The sequence below is a fragment of the Dendronephthya gigantea genome, unplaced genomic scaffold, assembly GCF_004324835.1.
Source record: "Dendronephthya gigantea isolate DGI-Jeju-01 unplaced genomic scaffold, DenGig_1.0 000059F, whole genome shotgun sequence".
NCBI classification, from domain to species: domain Eukaryota; kingdom Metazoa; phylum Cnidaria; class Anthozoa; order Malacalcyonacea; family Nephtheidae; genus Dendronephthya; species Dendronephthya gigantea.
Window position 1 is genome coordinate 514,524 of NW_021163069.1, and position 20,404 is coordinate 534,927.

The 20,404-nt window shown below is 36.3% G+C and overlaps 2 protein-coding genes across 2 annotated transcripts; both read right to left on the reverse strand.

The window, feature by feature from the left end:
• Positions 1–237: 237 nt before the first annotated feature.
• Positions 238–2,408, reverse strand: LOC114530106 (keratin-associated protein 5-4-like). The gene is made up of 2 exons (XM_028551693.1): positions 2,325–2,408; positions 238–1,379 (listed from the first exon to the last, which is right to left on the reverse strand). The coding sequence occupies exon 2, from the start codon at positions 1,377–1,379 to the stop codon at positions 648–650; it is 732 nt and encodes a 243-aa protein (XP_028407494.1). The 5' UTR covers positions 2,325–2,408; the 3' UTR covers positions 238–647.
• Positions 2,409–6,234: 3,826 nt separating this feature from the next.
• LOC114530036 (keratin-associated protein 10-7-like) lies at positions 6,235–7,745 on the reverse strand. Its single transcript, XM_028551617.1, has one exon. It carries the CDS (start codon positions 7,743–7,745, stop codon positions 6,348–6,350), a length of 1,398 nt encoding a protein of 465 aa, XP_028407418.1. The 3' UTR covers positions 6,235–6,347.
• Between the last annotated feature and the right edge of the window lie 12,659 nt (positions 7,746–20,404).

The window sequence follows — 20,404 nt, forward strand, 5'->3', positions numbered from 1 at the left end:
GGCATGACAACCGTATAAAATTTGCGTGGCGTAAATTCTTTTCATATATTACGGGTCGGGATAAAGTGCGGATGCGGACGGACGGACAAAAATAATAAAATGCGGATTGTGGATTTCAATATTATATGTCATTAATTAATGAGAGATATAAACTCTGTATATCCAGATGAAACTTCACACTTCAGTGGAGTAACCCATCATGGTATCGACAACATATTCGAAACAAAATACGGCTGTTTTAAACAAACACAGTTCTTGTTTATGTAAACTCAATGTACGCAGTTGAAACTTCACACTTGGGAAATCTGCATTTTATTCTTCTTGTCCGCAATCCGCATTTTATTCTTTTTGTCCGTCCTTCCGTTCACATCCGCACTTTATCCCAACTTAAACGGTGACAACATTTTTTTAGCTGATGTTTACAAAATTTCTCATCCAACTTTTTCAGGACTCTTCTTTTTTTAACTAAAATCACCCATTACACTGTGTATAAAACGTACGTTCACATTATCACTAGATTCAATACAAATACAATCTTAAGTGTCAGGCATGGATGCACAGTACAATCACATTTTCAAACACTTAAATCACAACCTTATACATCAATTAGCTTGAAAAACAAGAAGTAAGGCCATCAGTGAGATACCTTATCGTTTACCTACACAGTCGTATTTACTCTTTGAACCATTGGACACGCACTTTCCTCCGTACTTACAGTCCTGCGTGCATTCTTCGACATTAGGGCCGCATGTTGCTGTACAACCTTTGTATTTACAAACTTGATTACATCTCTTAGAATTGCATGTCAGCTGGCAGTTGGCCTTGTAGCACTCTTGTGAGCAGGTTTCTCCTCCTGAACATTCTGCTTGGCAGCCTTGTCCCTTGTAACATTCTTGCTGACAGTCTCTCGAGTTGCAAGATAATGAACACTTTCCTTTATAGCATTTTTGTTGGCACGTCTCTTTGGCTCTACTTCCATTATTACACGTTGCTTGGCAGTCTTCTTTGTAACATTCTTGCTTGCAGAGTTTTGTATCGCAGGACAATGAGCAATCTCCAGATCCTTTCCTGCATTTTTGTTGGCACGTCTCCCTGGCATTACATGTTTGCTGGCAGGTTTTACTGTAGGAGCACTCTTGCGAGCAGTGTTTCACACCAACATTACATTTTGGGGTGCAATTTGCGTCGTAACATTCCTGAACACAGGTCTGATCTTTTTCATTGCATGAATAATCACATATTTTTCCAATGCAGTTAGTGCTTCTGGGACAACTGAATTTGTCACAACTTGCATGCGCATAAAATGAATTGCCATCAAGTAACCATATAACGAGGAACGACAACGCAAGCCACTTGGGGATCGTTGCAGTTATACTCATCTAATAAAAACATTTTGAGAACGATTAGTAAAAGGGTGAGACTGAACTACATACATCGATACATCGACTACTTTACTAAGGCCAAATTTATCAATTGTTTTCTGGTCTTTTTGGTTGAAAGACTGATGAAATATAATTTCATATACCCATGCACAATTCTAAACAATATAATAATACTAGAAATACACGCAGGGAGGCAGTAAATATTTATTTCAGATAAAATCCATATTTGGTTACCACTCATGGTTGGAATTAAGCTTTTCGTTTAATTTTGAAAGCATAATTTGCAATTGTTTCATGGGCGAGAGGCTAAGCCTAAGGGAAAAAAGTGCCCCCAAAGAGGAGCGGTTTTGTTGTCAACAATTATTTGCTGTCTACAATTATTTTCAACTATTTAAGGCGATTTTAGCATTCGACACACGAACAAAGTTTGTTAAAAGCGTGAAGCACAGTCCGTCATGTAAACAAACGCTTTGTTTACATTTTGAATCTGTATATTTCTTAATTAAAATATAAAGAATTTTTAGAATATTTTAGTCCGCTATATTTTTAAATGGATATGAGAGAGAATTTATTCTAAGAGATATACGAAACGTGCGAAATTTGAGCAATTTTGAAACAAGTAGGCCACCCATTTTGTTATATGAGCAGACCGATTCATCGACAGTTGCTTTGCCAGTTTGTCGGTCTTCACAGAATTCTTGGTCTACTCGCAGTTCGCGCTAGTCGTTTGACGAAAGGACAGACATACAGAAAAACGTATTTAAGAAATTGACATTTAAAATACAAAATTGAGAACTACATAATCGTGTAAAATTTGATATTGTTACTTGCAATTAACTTTGCCACATTTCCTTTTTGTGCTTCTAACTTCAGCCCTTAGCCCTAAGCCGTATATTCCTTACATGACATTTGTCAGATTCTACGATTATTTATGGTAGTTACCTTGACGTGCTTTTACCAGTTATTAGTTTTTTCACGGAATAAAATACTCTCCTAACTGCAGACGTTTAGTTTGAATGTGCAATCCATAGAGGAAAAAAGATTATACATGCACAGGAAGCAATTTCAAGTGAAATATGATACGCGAGTTTCCACGACAACCGTATCCGTATACTTCCGTGTACTAATTGCGAAAATCGGAAACTTATACCGGAGCTTGAGAGGTTTTTTCAACATATCTTTGCATAATTAACATTTAATTGTTTTGTCTTCAAGAATATTTATTAAATAATTGTCTTCTTTTGTAGTGTACCAAAAAACATCCATAATATAACATAATCTATTCTGAGTTCGCATTCTGCAACCTTTTGACAGCTCATCATACAGCGATGACAGCAGCTGTGAAATTGCCATTCTGAGGCTTGTGTCTGTTTATATGAATTTGCTATTTCGTTTCTTTGAGGATAAATAGTTCTTAAATTACATAATCTTTCGAAAATGTGTAATGGATGTGAACTCCTCAAGATAACAAAAAAACATATATGATAAAGGTCCTCTACTGCCATTCATAGCTGAAATTAGACCTTTTGATTGAAAGCATTATTTGTTTTGGCTATAAGCATGGATTAAAAGGAATATAACAATGTTTGCCAGAGAAATTGTTATGCAATTTACGTTCATTAAGCGTAAACTATTTACGGGTTTGTTTACGTTTAAAACATGACGTATTTTATTTATCGTTCGACTGCAAGCAAAAAGACACACACGTTAACGATTACAGTGGCGTCGCCAGCATCGATAAGTGGGGTGTACATAGTCATATATTCATATATTCATGTTCACAGACCGTAAAAACAATCAATTTGAAAAGAAATGAATAATGTAAAACACGAATATATAAATACTAGTCCCCCCCACTTATCAAGCTGCCGACGCCACTGAACGATGAGCATTCGTTTATTACTTAATTACTGTCAATAGACAGTAAGTGATAAACGAATCTTAAGCTATCCTAAACGGAATATTTCACGCTTAAAACGACACGTTTCATTGTTGCTTTCGAATGGTACTGCTAAATAGGCGATAGATATCACATGCGTTTTCCATGCATCAACCCATACAATTGACCAATTCATATGCTGAATTATTTGATTCCATTTGAAAAGAGATACACGTGCATAATTCGAACTGTAAATTCCAATCTTCTGGAGTCAGTGGTATGAAAGACTGGTTAACTTTTAACTGTACTTATGGACAGAATTGATTTTATACAACTGGCCCTAGCTGTTCTTGGATAACTAACAGGAATGTACCCGCCGCCGGATCACACCCTTCGGTAATAATTTTGTTTATAACTTGTGTTCTTAATCGTGACTTAAAACATTTTCCCTCATCATGTCAGTGCATGATACCCTCTTCCGAAACGGTTGAATTTTAACACATTTATGTTGGGTGTAACTAGTAATGTTTGACACTGCATGGTATATATAGTATACTGTTACTGCACTAAAGCCCTGTCTACACGATGCCGGAAGAATTTGAAAACGGAAAAATATTTATCCGTTAAAATATTTCTCTTCGTCCGCATGCACGTAAACACAAAAACAATCCGAACAATAGCTTATTGTCTATTGTTCATGGTTGATATGCGGGTCTTCTTAGTTTGAAGTCGTATGTCATATCCTCAAGTCCTTTCCACAAGCGAATTGTGCGAGTAGACAGGGAACTCCGCGAAGCCTGACACAAACCGGGCGTGAAACGGCAACGCAACGAGAAATTTTAATTGTTCAAGTTGTATGCCACCCTCGTTACTATTCCACGCTGTCGCTTTTAGTGCCAAAACGGTAATACAATAAAATAAATCAACGCGTATAAATGTAGAATCGCTTCCTAACCCTTAACCCCGAATATTTACGTCGTATACACTATATATAAATATATATATACATTACCAGAAATTTGCGACATGATAATTTGCATGTATACTAATTTGCATTTAACTTTCAGCATAATGGCCTTCAACATTTACTATAAAATATATATAGTAAATATACAAAACGTAAAAATGCCGTTGACCTAGACGTTGCCTACTGTTTGCCGACCTCTAGATCGGTCGAGCAGCTGTTTAGAAACGTTTTGGTGGCCGAATTTTTTTGCTTGGGCATTTCTGTAATCTGCCAAATTTAAAAATATATTGCTCAAAGTTTTGTCCGTGTTCTGTCAACGAACTTATAAAATCGCTCACATTGATTCGAATATTTCGATTCAGGTAGTTGATGAATTGACGTGTAATGTACCAAAAAAAATTGTTAAAGATATTGTCTTTCGTATTTGTGTATAAAAACTTTTCTGTACGGCTCGGATTTTCACTGCAATCACTTTAAAAAATATTATCAGTCTTATCAGGAACTTGAACAATACGAAGGCTATATACACATTTGTTCACAATCAGTTGGCCGAACGTAGAAATACCTAAGGTAAGTAATTCGATCATTAAAACGTTGGGAAACGGCTGTTCTATTGACCCAGAGGTCGGCAAACAGTAGGCAAGGTCTAGGGCAACGACATTTTAAGGTTTTGTATATTTACTATATGTATTTGATAGTAAAAGTTGAAGGCCATTATGCTGAAAGTTAAATGCAAATTAGTATAAATGCAAATTATCATGTCGTGTCGCGAATTTCTGGTAATGTATATATATATATATATATATATATATATATATATATATATATATATATTATATATATATTAATATATATTTATATAATATATTATATATATATATATATATATAAATATATATATATATACACACTATATTTCTACTACAAGCTATTGAAATACATACCAACATTCATCTCGAAATTTTTATTTCTATTGCTACTGTGAATTTAATCATAACTATATTTAAAGTAATTACCTTAAAAATTGCTGTTTCAAGCTATTGCGGTTAAGACGTTATTCTCTAGTATCATCAAATGAAACTCCCTTTTCTTTTACCTTTTTTCAGTAAAACCTGTTTTTAAGCACAGAGGCTTATAAACGGTTTATCAGTATCAGTTAATGCATACAGGATCAATCAGAAATCCTTCTTCATAAAAAACGTAAACAAACAGTAGAAAAGAGTAATGCATTAATTACAGCAACTTTTTAATATCGCAAAACAACCGAAAGTTAGAAGTTGGCAAGATGATATATTCCTGTCTTCCATTTAGCTTTTAGTTGAATAGAAAACTTGTATTATAATATATAATGACAAATGTTTCAAAGGCCATGTTTCAAGGGAAAGCGCGTGTTTCAAGGCAAAGTACGCACTTGCGAGAAATGCAACTTAGGTACCCCTGGTCCACGACAGAAATCGACCATCGATTCAGTTTTCTACCAACAATTTAGTTGCAAGGTACACAGTGTCATGCATCAAAAGTAATCCATAAGCTGTAGCTACCGCCTAAGATATTGCTCTACCCAAACGGTGTTTCGGAACTTAAGAGGAGTTATGCGAGACGAAGTATGGATGGCAACTCAGGTGTTGGGTATCTCATTAATATGACACAATATTTGACGTATTAAATATGATTTCCCACACTGACTCTGCCCCGATATATAAAAATTTGCAGGTACTTAAAACCTTACATCCATAATGACAGTAAAAGTATAAATGAATTAAATAATTAGTGTTTAATCAATTGGTTGATTTTGCCTTGACCGACGCGACGCCTGGCGGCCAGGTTGCTCAAAATTAGCAATTGTTACGCTATCTATAGTTTCATTCCTATCTTTTGGTCGTAAAATGATTTCTTTTATCTGAAAAGGTGCATGACAAATCCTTAACTGGTGCACAAGAAATTTCCTCCCAATTTGTTAGGACTTTATTTATATAAAATCATGCAATACACTGTGAATCTAAAACTATATAAAAACGATCACAATATTACTAAAATCTTAATTGCTCATGCATGCATATACAGTAATAAACCTCAGTAAAAACACCCCATTTCTATTTGTTCACTTTTAAAATTTAAATCAAAAAATTATACATGAATTAGTTTGGAAGACAACAAGGAAAGGAAACAGCAGGGTACCATATCGCTTACCAAAACAACTGGCTTCACTTTTCGTACCATTTTTGGTAGTTTTTGTTGCAGTTACTGTTTGATTAGTCCTCAGATTGATGGTTGTAGTTGGATTAAGTTCCTGATTAGTGTTCGGATTGATGATTGTAGTTGGATTAGGTTCCTGATTAGTGTTTGGATTAATGGTTGTAGTTGGATTAAGTTCCTGATTAGTGCTCGGATTGATGATTTTAGTTGGATTAAGTTCCTGATTAGTGCTCGGATTGATGGTTGTAGTGAGATTAGGTCCCTGGACCCATTGGCTTCCTTTTTTAACACATTTTTTGGCGTTGCAATATGATATGCACTTTGTGTGTTGACATTCCTGCGTGCATTCCTCGACATCAGGGCCGCATATTGCTATACAACCTTCATAATCGCAAACTTGATGACATTTCTTAGAATTGCATGTCAGCTGGCAGTTATCCGAATATGAGCACTTTTGCGAGCAATTTTTCATTCCGGCATCACATTTTAATTTGCAATCATTGCCAAAAGTACAACCCTGCGTGCATTCCTCGACATCAGAGCTACATGTTGCTATGCAACGTGTGTACTCGCACTTCTGATTGCATTTCTTGGAATTGCATGTCAGCTGGGTCTTATGCGAGAATGAACTCGTTTGCGAGCAATTTTTCATTCCGGCAACACATTTTAATTTGCAATCATTGCCAAAAGTACAACCCTGCGTGCATTCCTCGACATCAGAACTACATGTTGCTATGCAACCTGCGTACTCGCACTTCTGATTGCATTTTTCGGAATTGCATTTGAGCTGGCTGTTATCCGAATATGAGCTCACTTGGTTACATTTCTTAGAATTGCATGTCTGCTGGCAGTTATCTGGATATGAACAATGTTGCGAGCAAACCTCGATCTCATTGTGACAAGTAAAATTGCAAAATTGCCCGGACGAACACTCCTGCGTGCAATTCGTAACGCCCGAGCTACATGTTGCTATGCAACCCGCGTACTCGCACTTCTGATCGCATTTTTCGGAATTGCATGTGAGCTGGCTCTTATCCGAATATGAGCTCACTTGGTTACATTTCTTAGAATTGCATGTCTGCTGGCAGTTAGCTGGATATGAACAATATTGCAAGCCATTTTCGGTGTCATTCTCACATGTAAAATTACAATAATCGCCGTACGAACAATCCTGCGTGCAATTCTTGACGCCCGAGCCACATGTTGCGTTGCACTTTGCATAGGAACATCCTTGATCACACTCCTTAGTGGTGTCGCAAGATGACGCACACGTTCCACGAAGGCAGTCTTGTTGACACTTCTCGCTTGCTCTGCAGGACATCACCTCATAATTTCCTGTTTGATCGCATTTCTCAACGCCAGCGTGGCATGCTGTCTGACAGCCTTTAGTGTAGCAATTTTGAGAGCAGGTCGTTTTATCTCCGGAGCATGAAGGAGTACATCCATTTCCACAGTTAGTAGTTTGGGGACACGTGTTTTGATCACAAATTGCGCGTGCAGAAAACGAATTTTCATTAAATTCGCATAAACACCATTGCACAAGCAACACCAGGGTAAATCGTTTAGCGATCGTTGTAATCATCTAAAAAAATAAGAGGTTTTGTCGTATATAAGCGAGAAAAGTAAACTACAGTAAACAAAGTAGCTACATTTAATAAGTTTGAATGTTTGCATAGCAATAAAACATAATTTTGTACGTTCGGAAATACCACGTAAAAAACTAAATCAAAACTAAATTCACGTGGTGTTTTCACAACCAAGGGGAGCATATTCATCTACAGGGTGTCCCAAAAAAATGTCCCTTCTATTGAAATCAAGCCTTTGTTCGAATCTGATTGCCTTATTATTATTATGATAAACCCAATTGAAAGCAAGACGCTTTATTTGAATGCCTCAACCTAATAAATATGCTATTTACACACTAATGCGTTGATCATGCATTCAAATTCCAACAAAAGCTTCATTTCTATAGCGGGGACTTTTTTTTGGGACACCCTGTATATGTATTCATATTTACCTACCTTGGCAAGTAAAACGGTTAAAGAATTACAAATTATGTATATCATTCAGAATATAAGACAGTAAGAATTCCCAACATTACTTATAACATTAATAAAGAAGGATTATTTATGTGGCAAAAGGAATGCACAAACGCCGTTTTATATGATGAAATTTTGCGTAATTCATTCCCATACGGTATCTCTACTAACAGATGAATGATGCATCTAGACGAACTACTACATACATACATAAAAAAATATTTCATGACGCATCTCCCATCCGCCATTTAATTGATGTTCTGCCTGAGAAGCGTCAAAAGAATAAAACATATTTGCAAAAAAACTTTGAATAAAAGGTTTCTTGGAAGGTCTCTGATAATATGTGTTGATCAAACTATAGGCTTCAAGATGCTTTTTAAAAGCGCTTAATGTAGTAGTACTATTCAAATTCATGTAAATAGATGAACAAAACGGGCAACTCGTGTGATGACAGATGATCCGTCAGTTTCGGTGTGTTTGCCGAGGTTAAAAAAGACACGAACTAGGAAACGAACTATCTTTAGCTTGCCCGATTTAACCCGTCCCCAGTATAAATCGACTGTCAGGATCATGCTATATACTAGCTGATATACACATTTCAATATCTCAAAGTCATCACACGCTTCGTTAAATTTCGACTGAGAGGCGATAATTTACAGCCCTATAACATATATTATATATATATATATATATATATATATACTCGATATATATATATATATACTATATATACTATGCGCGTTGCATTGCGGTAGTTTTTATGCATTCTTTCCATGTACCTGAACTGTATGCAATCCAGTCGGCATGTTTTTTATATTAACGAAACATAATACTTTTTATCACAACAAAGCTAGTCATCGGGCGAAGCCTGACACTATGGTCTATTTATCAGTATTCCTATAGCGAATCATAATACTTCAGGATAATTCTATAATAATAATGATGTATCGATCTTCTATCGATCCTTGGAAAACGCCCGGAAATTCTAACAAAGCATTCGATATGTCAACGTGTGAATGCGCCAACAATTTCTATACGTGGACCGGCAGACATATAGCAATTTACAATCGAAATATGCCATACTTTTCTATTAAATTCAACCAGGTAAATGTAGCATCGAAATGCTTAATTCATGCCCACTCTTACGAAGTGCATGGGCGGTATGCAAAATAAAATGAGATACTTCCTCTATATCCACGCAGTTATTTCGCGTCATAACACAATAAACTTATATATGTAGCAAGCGAATTACAAGGTTTCAAACCAATGTTGCAAATTATTTTTTTGCATATGACATTATGATGCCGATTATCCAAATGTTGTCCAACTTTGTGCGTTCTTTGATCATAACGAGAGAGGAGGATGAAGATGTCTTAAAAAAAGTACGAGAGATCTTAATCGCAACGCAAAATCTTCAATATGTAATATCCCGCGCGCTATACTGACTATCAATTCCTGTCTCATCAAAAGTAATAACATTAGCCTTTTCCCATAAGAGAGGAACTATCATTTACACGATTTAGCGAACTTATATAATAAAGGTTGAAACACACCAGACTTCGTGCCGCACGCAAGGCGCATTTCCGTCTATAAAGACCAAAATATAAGGTCCATTCTAAAAGCAAATTTCGAAAGCTATAACGAAAAGCCAGTCAGCTCCAGTTTCAGATTCGGGGCTCCAGTAATATATTGAACCTGGAGCCAGAGGCATGGCGCATCTATTTGGATGGCTATAACTTCACAAAGGCTTCGCCTATCCCAATAATGTTTTTTTCATTCTTCATCAACAACAGAAGTGTACATTAATACAAACGCCAAGATGCTACCCCTTCTAGATCTATCGCAAAAGCTCGCATAAGCCATGTCTGCATACGGCCGGCTAGTCAGCAAAATCGTTCTATCCTCGAAACGAATTCATATAATCCTGCATGTAATACTAATTTTCATTCTTCTACGATAACTTACACACAATTTAAGACAACCGGCTCCTCTATAGCGCTTTGAGTTGGCTCTATTAAGCTCGCATTTACACGATTTAGCGAACTTATGATAATAAAGGTTGAAACACACCAGACTTCGTGCCGCCTACAAGGCGCATTTTCGTCTATAAAGACCGAAATATAAGGTCCATTCTAAAAGCAAATTTTAAAAGCTATACATGCATGGACAATACAATAGTAATCGCCAAGTGTAATCCTCAAGAATATTATAAAAGGTAAAATTTACTCATTTAGAAACTGAAAAATTTGATCGGCCGAATTGTGTCGGGTCTGTGCAGGCCTAAATTGCCGATTTCCACTGTCCACTTTACGAAGGCGGAAGTATTGATCATTTGATCTGTAGAAGTGACACCAGTAAACACACAGTTTTGATTTGTGCACTTAAGCTTATAATTTTATAGACAACTTAATTCTTCAGGCTTGAATTCAAAAGTTTTCAAATTATTACTTTATTAATTGACGGACGTGCCGCTTTTGGGAGACCCAATAGTGAAGCCTGCTTTAAGTCTGGTAGCATGACAAACAGCAATTGTCCTAAATAATTCCCTTACACGACATTTATGAGCTTCTACGTTTGAAACTAATTTCATTTAACAGCAATTACCTTGATGTTCTTTAATAACCAGCCAATTCACTGTACGTAATCTTCTGGTTTCCGGCTCAAAAAATGAAACCCACTTAGTTCTCTTGACTACTCCTTGAATGAAATCTGAATTAAAGTGCGAAGGTTTGACTGGGCTTCTCAGGATGTTCTCAACATCTGCATGGTGCAATCACGCGTGTTATTTGATCCGGAGGTAAAGAAAAATAGTATTATACAACAGTAGGTATGACAGCCGTATAAAATTTGCGTGGCGCAAATTCTTTTCATTTATTGCGGGTCGGGATAAAATGCGGATGCGAATGGACGGACAAAAATAATAAAATGCGGATTGTGGTTTTCAATATTATATGTCATTAATTAATGAGAGATATAAACTCTGTATATCCAGATGAAACTTCACACTTCAGTGGAGTAACCCATGATGGTATCGACAACATATTCGAAGTAAAATACGGCTGTTTTTAAATAAACACAGTTCTTGTTTACGTAAACTCAATGTATGCAGTTTAAACTTCACACTTGGGCAACCCGCATTTTATTCTTTTTGTCCGTCTGTTCACATCTGCACTTTATCCCAACTCAAACGGTGACAACATTTTTTTAGCTGATGCTTACAAAATTTCTTATCCAACTTTTTCAGGACTTTTCTTTATTTAACTAAAATCATCCATTACACTGTGTATAAAACGTACGTTCACAATATCACTAGATTCAATACAAATGCAATCTTAAGTGTCAGGCATGGATACACAGTACAATCACATTTTCAAACACTTAAATCACAACATTATACATCAATTAGCTTGAAAAACAAGAAGCAAGGCAATCACTGAGATACCGTATCGTTTACCTTCACAGCCGTATTTACTCTTTGAACCATTGAAGACGCACTTTCCTCCGTACTTACAGTCCTGCTTGCATTCTTCGACATTAGAGCCACATGTTGCTGTACAACTTTCGTATTCACACCATTGATTACATCTCTTGGAATTGCATGTCAGCTGGCAGTTGCCCTTGTGGCACCTTTGTTTGCAGGTTTCCCCCCCAGTACATGTTGCTTGGCAGTCTTCTTCGTAACAATCTTGCTCGCAGACTTTTGAATTGCAGGACAACGAGCAAACTTCAGTTCCTCTATAGCATCTTTGTTGACACTTCTCTCGGGCTTTACAGGTTTGCTGGCAGGTTTTACTACCGTGGCACTCTTGCCAGCAGGATTTCACACCAACATTACATTTTGCGGTGCAATTTTTAGATTGACATTCCTGATCACACGTAATGGTATTGTTGCAAGATGATGAACATGCTCCGTCTCTACACTCCTGAACACACTTGTTGCTTGCTTCGCAGAACATTTCTCCATAATGGTTGAGCTGTTTGCATTTCTCCAACCCAGCGTGGCATGTCAACGAACACCCTTCGCTGCTACATCTCTGGGAGCAGGTCGTGTTACCTTCATCGCACGAAGGATCGCAATTTTCTACACAGTTTGCATATTTGGGACACCGGATTGGATCACACCTTGAAGCTTGCGCAGAAAGTGAATTTCCATCAAGTTGATTTAAACACCAAATAACGAGGAAAAACAACACAAACCGCTTAGTGATCGTTGAGTTGAAAGTCATCTAATAATAAGAGAGAGAGCAGTGTTTATGTCATGAGCAGAAAGCGATGCTGGTGAACTGCATGCTTCACTGGGACATAATTCATCCATTGCATTTCGGTCTTTCGCTTTATAATGAGCAACTGAACGTTATCATGTATGGAATTTTTCGCCGCATCGCGCTTACGTCATTCGTATTAACTGCAGCGGTAAATGTAGATGTAGATGTAAATGTAGATTTAGATGTAGAGAGTACATGGATGCTTGGAAGTACAGAATCTATTTCGAGTGTTGAGATTTTGAGAATGATAGAAAAATAAATATTAAAGGTAGGTTACAGTCGCTTTTGCGCATGTACGAGCTTTGTTTACATTTTTTGTTTTGGTCTTAATCCATTTCATTTGCACAACATGAAGTATCCGAGAAACTAAATTAAAATGGAGGATGCATCAGGAGTGGAGCTTTATAAAACGATTCAAAAATTGTCTTTTAAAAGGCAAGGGAATTCAATCTTTTGAAAAACTACCACTCGAGGATATATCGTGGATCACCTCGGCATTTTTGCGCGTGATCGTTTGTAATGAAACATTCAAAAGAAGCGCATAAAACCTATCGGTGTTTTTGTCGCATCCTTTGGTTTTAGAAAGAGCGAAATTTCTACCGTTTACAAACTAAATCTTGGGTAATTTTTTCCAAACACATGCATCGAAGGAGATGGGAGAGCAGCAGTGACCAGATGGTAAGTTTGTAGAGATTTTGTTTTAATTTGAAACAGAAAAACTGCATATAAAAGATGTAATGTTTACTATGATTGTTGGATTATTAAATTTGGATGAAGGATGATAGTGAGCTCATTTCAAGTTAAATTAGAAGTTTATATAATACATCTGCCTGACCTTCATACTACATTGTTATTGCAGGATTCAAAATTATACTCTAATTAAAACCTGTGAGATGAGCAAGACAATCATGTTGCAAGGGAGGGGCTATAGATAGAATTTGGTGAAGATGACAAATAATGAATTCCCAGGTGGAACTATCAACCATACCAGAAGGTGTTCCAGTGTAGCAAATGTGGCTGTTGCAATCCTAAAACATTCTGGAGTCTGGACCTTTACCATGTGTTTGTTACAGATAGTTAGATCTCCTCACTAAAGGGAGGTTGTCTTTAAAAGAAGAAACTTGGGTAATTGGCACCTGTTACTTATATGTATTTCAATGTGCAATGCTTAAAACATATATTACACCCTCCCTTGCTTGCTACCACTGTAAATTTTAATGAAAATCCTCAGCATGTTAATGGGATTAAGTCTAAAGTCTTATGGTAGTGTTTTACTTCATAAGGAGTAAGCCATTAAATTCATATATCAGATATTAAAATATAGATGTATTGAAACACAACAAATAGTGCATTGATTTTTCTACTGTCTTAATTGTTTATTTTTGATACACTAAAAATTAAAGCTTGATGGTACTATATGTCTGGGTAACTCTGAAGCAACATTTATCTGCTAATACAATTTGGATAGTTCAGTTTAGGATTGTAAAATTTACTTTCTCTTTTAAGTGGAGTACCTTTCAGAGCTTATAAGTTCCGCCTACTCAGAGTCATAGTTTCTAAATGATACACACTTGCATGTCTGTAGTCCACTTGACTGATAGGTTTTATCAGTTTTAATTAAAGGTGGAAGGACTTCAGGATATGTTTGCTGTGAATTTTGCTTTTGTTGTAACTTGTAAAACCAATCTTTCTATTAATTGTTCCCAACTATAGCCCTTAAAAACTGGACCTAAAGAAGAATTATAATTATTAGTCTCATTCCAATATATAATTAAGAAATATAATAAACATATAGTATTATTGTTGAAAAATATAATTTCACATATAGTCACTTTGATTTATTTTCCACTATATAAATTTGAAATTTTACAATGCATGTTACCTTTATTATAAAATATGGAAGATACTCAACAATGCAGCTTAATACAAGCAGTGAATATCAGTCATTTACCAAGAGATTTTTTTAGATTAGTTTATGGTGAGTGGTGATCCCATATATGGTTGTTATATAAGCTGATTTCTTGCAGATGTATTAGATAAAAGTTAATACGCAGTTAAAAACCATCAATCCACAAGTACTGTACCTTCACGTTTAGTTCCATCAAGGAAGATACATACGTCTTTACTCTTCATGACTTATTGGAACTGTTCCGTACATTCAGACTAGCCTGCGAAGCATTATTATTAGGAAGTTTTTTGTGCGCCGGAAATACTTGTGAAAACTTGATCCCACGCGTGCCAACAATAACACCGATACTTGCCACCAATTACTCGCTCTTCCCAGTAACAAATTACAAATAGTTTTAAACTCGAGTCGAAATGCGCGCCAGTAATAAATATCAAGGATAAAGGATTCGTTCCCCAGACATGTTGCACTTCAATCTTTATTTATGCTTCATTTTAAAACATTTGTTCGAAGCCATATTCACGAAAATACACTTCAGACGCATCTATTTGAGATATGAAATTGATTCAATGACTGTATCGCTTCTTTTGATGAGAATATTAATAAGCGTTGGGAACAATAAAATTTTTCACTCCCGTGTGTCGGCCATCTTGCCCGAATTGTGAGCACTAAATATTGCGCAATGTTTTGAAATTGCAAGAATCAAAACAAAGTGTGAGCACACTTCGCACGTGCGCAGAAGCGACTGTAACCTACCTTTAAAATAGAACCAAAATTCATGCGTATTAAATATATTCCTACCATAATTAAACCTAGACTTAATCAAACAGCATTAAAATAGAGACTGATTTGTTCTTGCCTCGTGGTGAAGTAGCCCTATTATGCGAACAAAATTAAATTGCGCATCGAAAAATTAGCCCAAGATTCGATCAGCGTACCACAAATATTGTGCGACAAAATTTTAACGCAGATAGTTACGGCGACATACGATCTTCAGCGACTGTCGGGTCGTATATGTCCTCTTATTACGCCCTGGGTAAAAATTAGCGAATAGCGTTAAATTTCAAAATATATATTTCGGGTCAAAACACACTTGCGACGATGAAAAAAAATATTAAAAAAGCAACAACAAAAAACCCGGCCCATTTTTGAAATAATCGGGCTGAACCTATAACCTATGACAACGAGCTCGAGTGCACGATTCAACATTATCGCCTTTTTTTTGCTTACGCCATGCAGGTGGTGTTAGATTCAATTTGACTACTGTAGATACCCCAAGATGAGGTTTCATATCCTGCTCGAGACAACGGAATTTCTCTGAGTTTTTTTGTGTCTGTTTACGAATTTGCAATTCTGCTGTTTACACTATAATACCAGGTTCGCGACTTCGCGTTGGCACGACATCAAATTAGCCACGTCAAAGCGAGTTATGATGAGGTCGGAGCATGAATTAAGATCAGAGCATAAACATATAGCTACGTATTTCAGTAAACATGTACATCATATTATAGTCTGAACGTTGCTTGGAGCAAACAGGTGGTGTTAGATTCAATTTGACACTACGGTAGCTAGATACCCCAAGATGAGATAGATCGAGACAGCGGAGACTTTATTTCATCAGGGTAGCCCATTCAGCTAAAGCTGGTATCCAAAGGGGCCCTGCATACAATTTTACATTTACAGATTCACTTACAAATAATATAGTAAAATTGTTAATAGAAATTTAATGACATAATCTTCCAAAAATCATGTGGTCCAATTTGGTTCTTAAAAGACAACAACGAGGTGGATCCTTTAACCCTTGGGGTAAGGAGCCGTTAAACAATAGTAATCTAGAATATCGAAAAGGACGTTTTCCAAGGGTTAACTTGGGTTTCGGGAGATGAATTTCATTTCCCCTTCCAGTATTATATGTAAATGAATGCTTCTGTTTTCACTAAGATATTTAGGAACAAGTTCATGCAAGCATTTTATATTTATACTCCGTATAATTATTTCTTATTAAAGTATAAAGAACCTTTAGAGTATTTGAATATTTGAGAGAAAATCGGAGAATTTGAGAAAATTCGCTATATTTTTGAATGGATATGAGAGAGAATTTATGTTCAGAGATATACGAAACGTGCTAAATTTGAGCAATTTTAAAACAAGTAGACAAGACCACTCATTTTGTTATATGAACAGACCGATTCATCGACAGTTGCCTTTTGCGAATTGTTGCCGACTTTGTGTCGGTCTTCGCAGAATTCTGGGTCTACTCGCAGTTAGCGCTAGTCGTTTGACGAAAGGAAAGACATACAGAAAAGCGTATTTAAGACTAGACTTTTAAAAGACAAAATTGAGAATTACATAATCGTGTAAAATTTGATATTATTACTTCCAATTAACTTTGCCACATTACCTTTTGTGCCTCTAATTCAAACCCTAAGCCGTATATTCCTTAATTATACATGACATTTGTCAGATTCTATGATTATCGATGGTAGTTACCTTGACGTCCTTTTACCAGTTTTTAGTTCTATCACGGAATAAAATACTCTCCTCACTGCAGACCTTTCTAAAATTTGCAATTCATACAGGAAAAAAAATTATACAGGAAGCAAATTTTTTTGGCAAGTGACATACGATACGCGAGTTTGCACGACAACCGTACGTTCCATGTACTAATTACGAAAATCGGAAACTTATACAGGAGCTCGAGACGTTTCTTCAACCTGTCTTTGCATAATTAACATTTACTTGTTTTGTTTTCAAGAATATACATTAAATAATTGTCTTCATCAGCAGTGTAACAAAAAACATCCATAATATAACATAATCTATAATCTATGCACGCATTACATTATGTTGTTTTGTCGAATCAAGCAGTGTTCTACATGCATAGAAAATAGAAATCGGAAAATTATATCGGAGCTCGAGACTTTTCTTCTACCTGTCTTTGCATAATTAACATTTAATTGTTTTGTCTTCAAAATTCATAATGAACGCCAATGTTTACACTAGTTTTATGATTATTCTTGTACCAAATGATGGAATAACGCTATAACATATTCAATAAAATATAATAGAGCCTGATTTGATTTTATAAGTTAAGGTCAGGAAATTGAGTACTTGGTTTGAAATAGCGAGGGGGCTGCATGCATGCATTTCTAGTAATCCTGGAAATACACACAGGCCTAGTACTAAATATGTCAGATAAAACCCATAGCCATAAAAGCCATATTCATGGTAGGAATTAAGCTCTCCGATTGAAAGCATAATTTGTGACAATTATTAGCTTTCTACAATTATTTAAGGCGATTTTAGCATTCCACACACGAACAAATTGTGTTAAATGTGGGGTACAGTCCGTAATGTAAACAAACGCTTTGTTTACCTTTTGAGTCCGTATATTTCTTAAAATATAAAGAAATTTAGAATATTTGAAGATTTGAGAAAAAACATTTTAGTTCGCCATATTTTTAAATACATATGAGAGAGAATTTACGTTCAGAGATGCACGAAACGTGCGAAATTTGATCAATTTTAAAACAAGTAGACAAGACCACCATTTTGTTTTGAGAAGACCGATTCATCGACAGTTGCTCTGCGAATTTGCGCCCAGTTTGTATCGGTTTTCGCAGAATTCTGGGTCTACTCGCAGTTCGCGATAATCGTTCGACGAAAGGACAGGCATACAGAAAATTTAGATATTTAAAATACAAAGTTGAGAATTACATTAATTATTATACAGCAGTAGGCATGAAAACCGTATCAAATTTGCGAGGTCGTAAATTTCTCTCATGTATTTCAAACGGTGACAACTTTTTTTTAAACTTTTTTTCAGGACTTTCCTTTTTTTAACTAAAATCATCAATTACACTGTGTAAAGGACTATAAAACGTTCGCAATATCGCTAGGTTCAATACAATCTTAATTCTACATGCATGAATACACAGTATAATCACATTTTTAAACATTTAAATCACAAAATTATACATCAATTAGCTTGAAAAACAACAAGCAAGGCAATCATGATGCAGTGAGATACCGTATCGTTTACCTACACAGTCGTATTTACTCTTTGAACCATTGGACACGCACTTTCCTCCGTACTTACAGTCCTGCGTGCATTCTTCGACATTAGAGGTACATGTTGCTGTACAACCTTCGTATTCACAAACTTGATTACATCTCTTCGAATTGCATGTCAGCTTGCAGTTGCCCCTGTAGCACCTTTGGTTGCAGGTTTTTCCCCCAGTGCATGTCGCTTGGCACTCTTCTCCCTTGTAACATTCTTGCTGACAGTCTCTCACGTTGCAAGATAATGAACACTTTCCTTTATCGCATTTCTGCTCGCACGTCTCCTTAGCTCTGCTTCCAGTACTACATGTCGCTTGGCAGTCTCTTTTGTAACATTCCTGCTCGCAGACTTTTGTATTGCAGGACAATGAGCAACCTCCAGTTCGTCTACTGCATTTCTGTCGACACGTCTCCCTGGCATTACAGGTTTGTTGGCAGGACTCGCCACGGTTGCACTCTTGCGAGCAGGATTTCACCCCAACATTTCATTTTGTGGTGCAATTTGCGTATTCACATTCTTGTTTACACATCTTGGTATTGTTGCAAGATGATGAACATGCTCCGTCTCTACATTCCTGATTGCACTCGGTGCTTGCTTCGCAGTACATATCTCCAAAATTACCGTTTTGATTGCATTTCTCCACCGCAGAGTAGCATGCCATCAAGCAGGCTTCGTTGTGGCAATATTGATAGCAGGTCTCATCTTTTTCACGGGCAGTGCATGAAGAATGACATCTGTTCGAACTGCAGTTAGTGCTTCTGGGACACATGAATTTGTGACAACTTCCATGCGCATAAAGTGAATTTCCATCAAGTAACCATATAACGAGGAACGACAACGCAAGCCGCTTGGCGAACGTTGAAGTTGTGCTCATCTGATAAAAACAATTTTTGAACGATGAGTGAAAGGGTGAGAGTGAACTACATCCATCGATACATGGACTATCTTACTGAGGCCTATAATTTATCAATTGTATTTTGGTTTTTTAGGTTGAAAGACTGGTAAAATAAAAGTATTTATGGCAGTGGTGTTGAATGAAAAGAAAATGTATTCGTCCGAAAATTTCATGTACCCACAATGCTAAACAATATAATCCCCGAGCCGGTGCGGAGCCCCGTGCGAGGGTACTAATTCCGCCTGGAGATTAGGAATTACACCCGGAACCCGGGAGAACATAGCGGAATCCAAAGTTGTCCAAATTATATGTCATAGACGGTGGACGGTCGACGTTCCGTCGTTTTGTTAGTTATGCGCATGCACGAGTAAACAACAACGTTCTGATTGGCTAAGAAAGTGTGTATTTCAATGAGAACGTCAGCAATTTATCTGTGATATCGTAAACTCTTTTGTAATTGTAAAAGCGTTTCTGCTGTTTCAAAAACTTTGTGCAAAATATAACGAGAAGAGACAGATAACTAAGAAGAGCATGAATACAGTTCAAGACAAAGCTGTGTAAGAGAAATAATTTATAATCTGCAAACTTATAAGTGTTGTAAAAGGGTACGTGTTTACTTTTTTTATTCTGTATTTGCTTCGCGGTAATGATGCAGTTTTTTTTTGTATAATTTTAATCTTTGTGTAACGTTTTCCAAAGGTATAGTCAACTGTGAAAAGCTATTACACCTTCGCTTTAACTTCTAAAAGTGTTTTTAAAAGTGTAATTTGAATTTTGATTTGACAAATATCACTATACACGCTATAAAACTT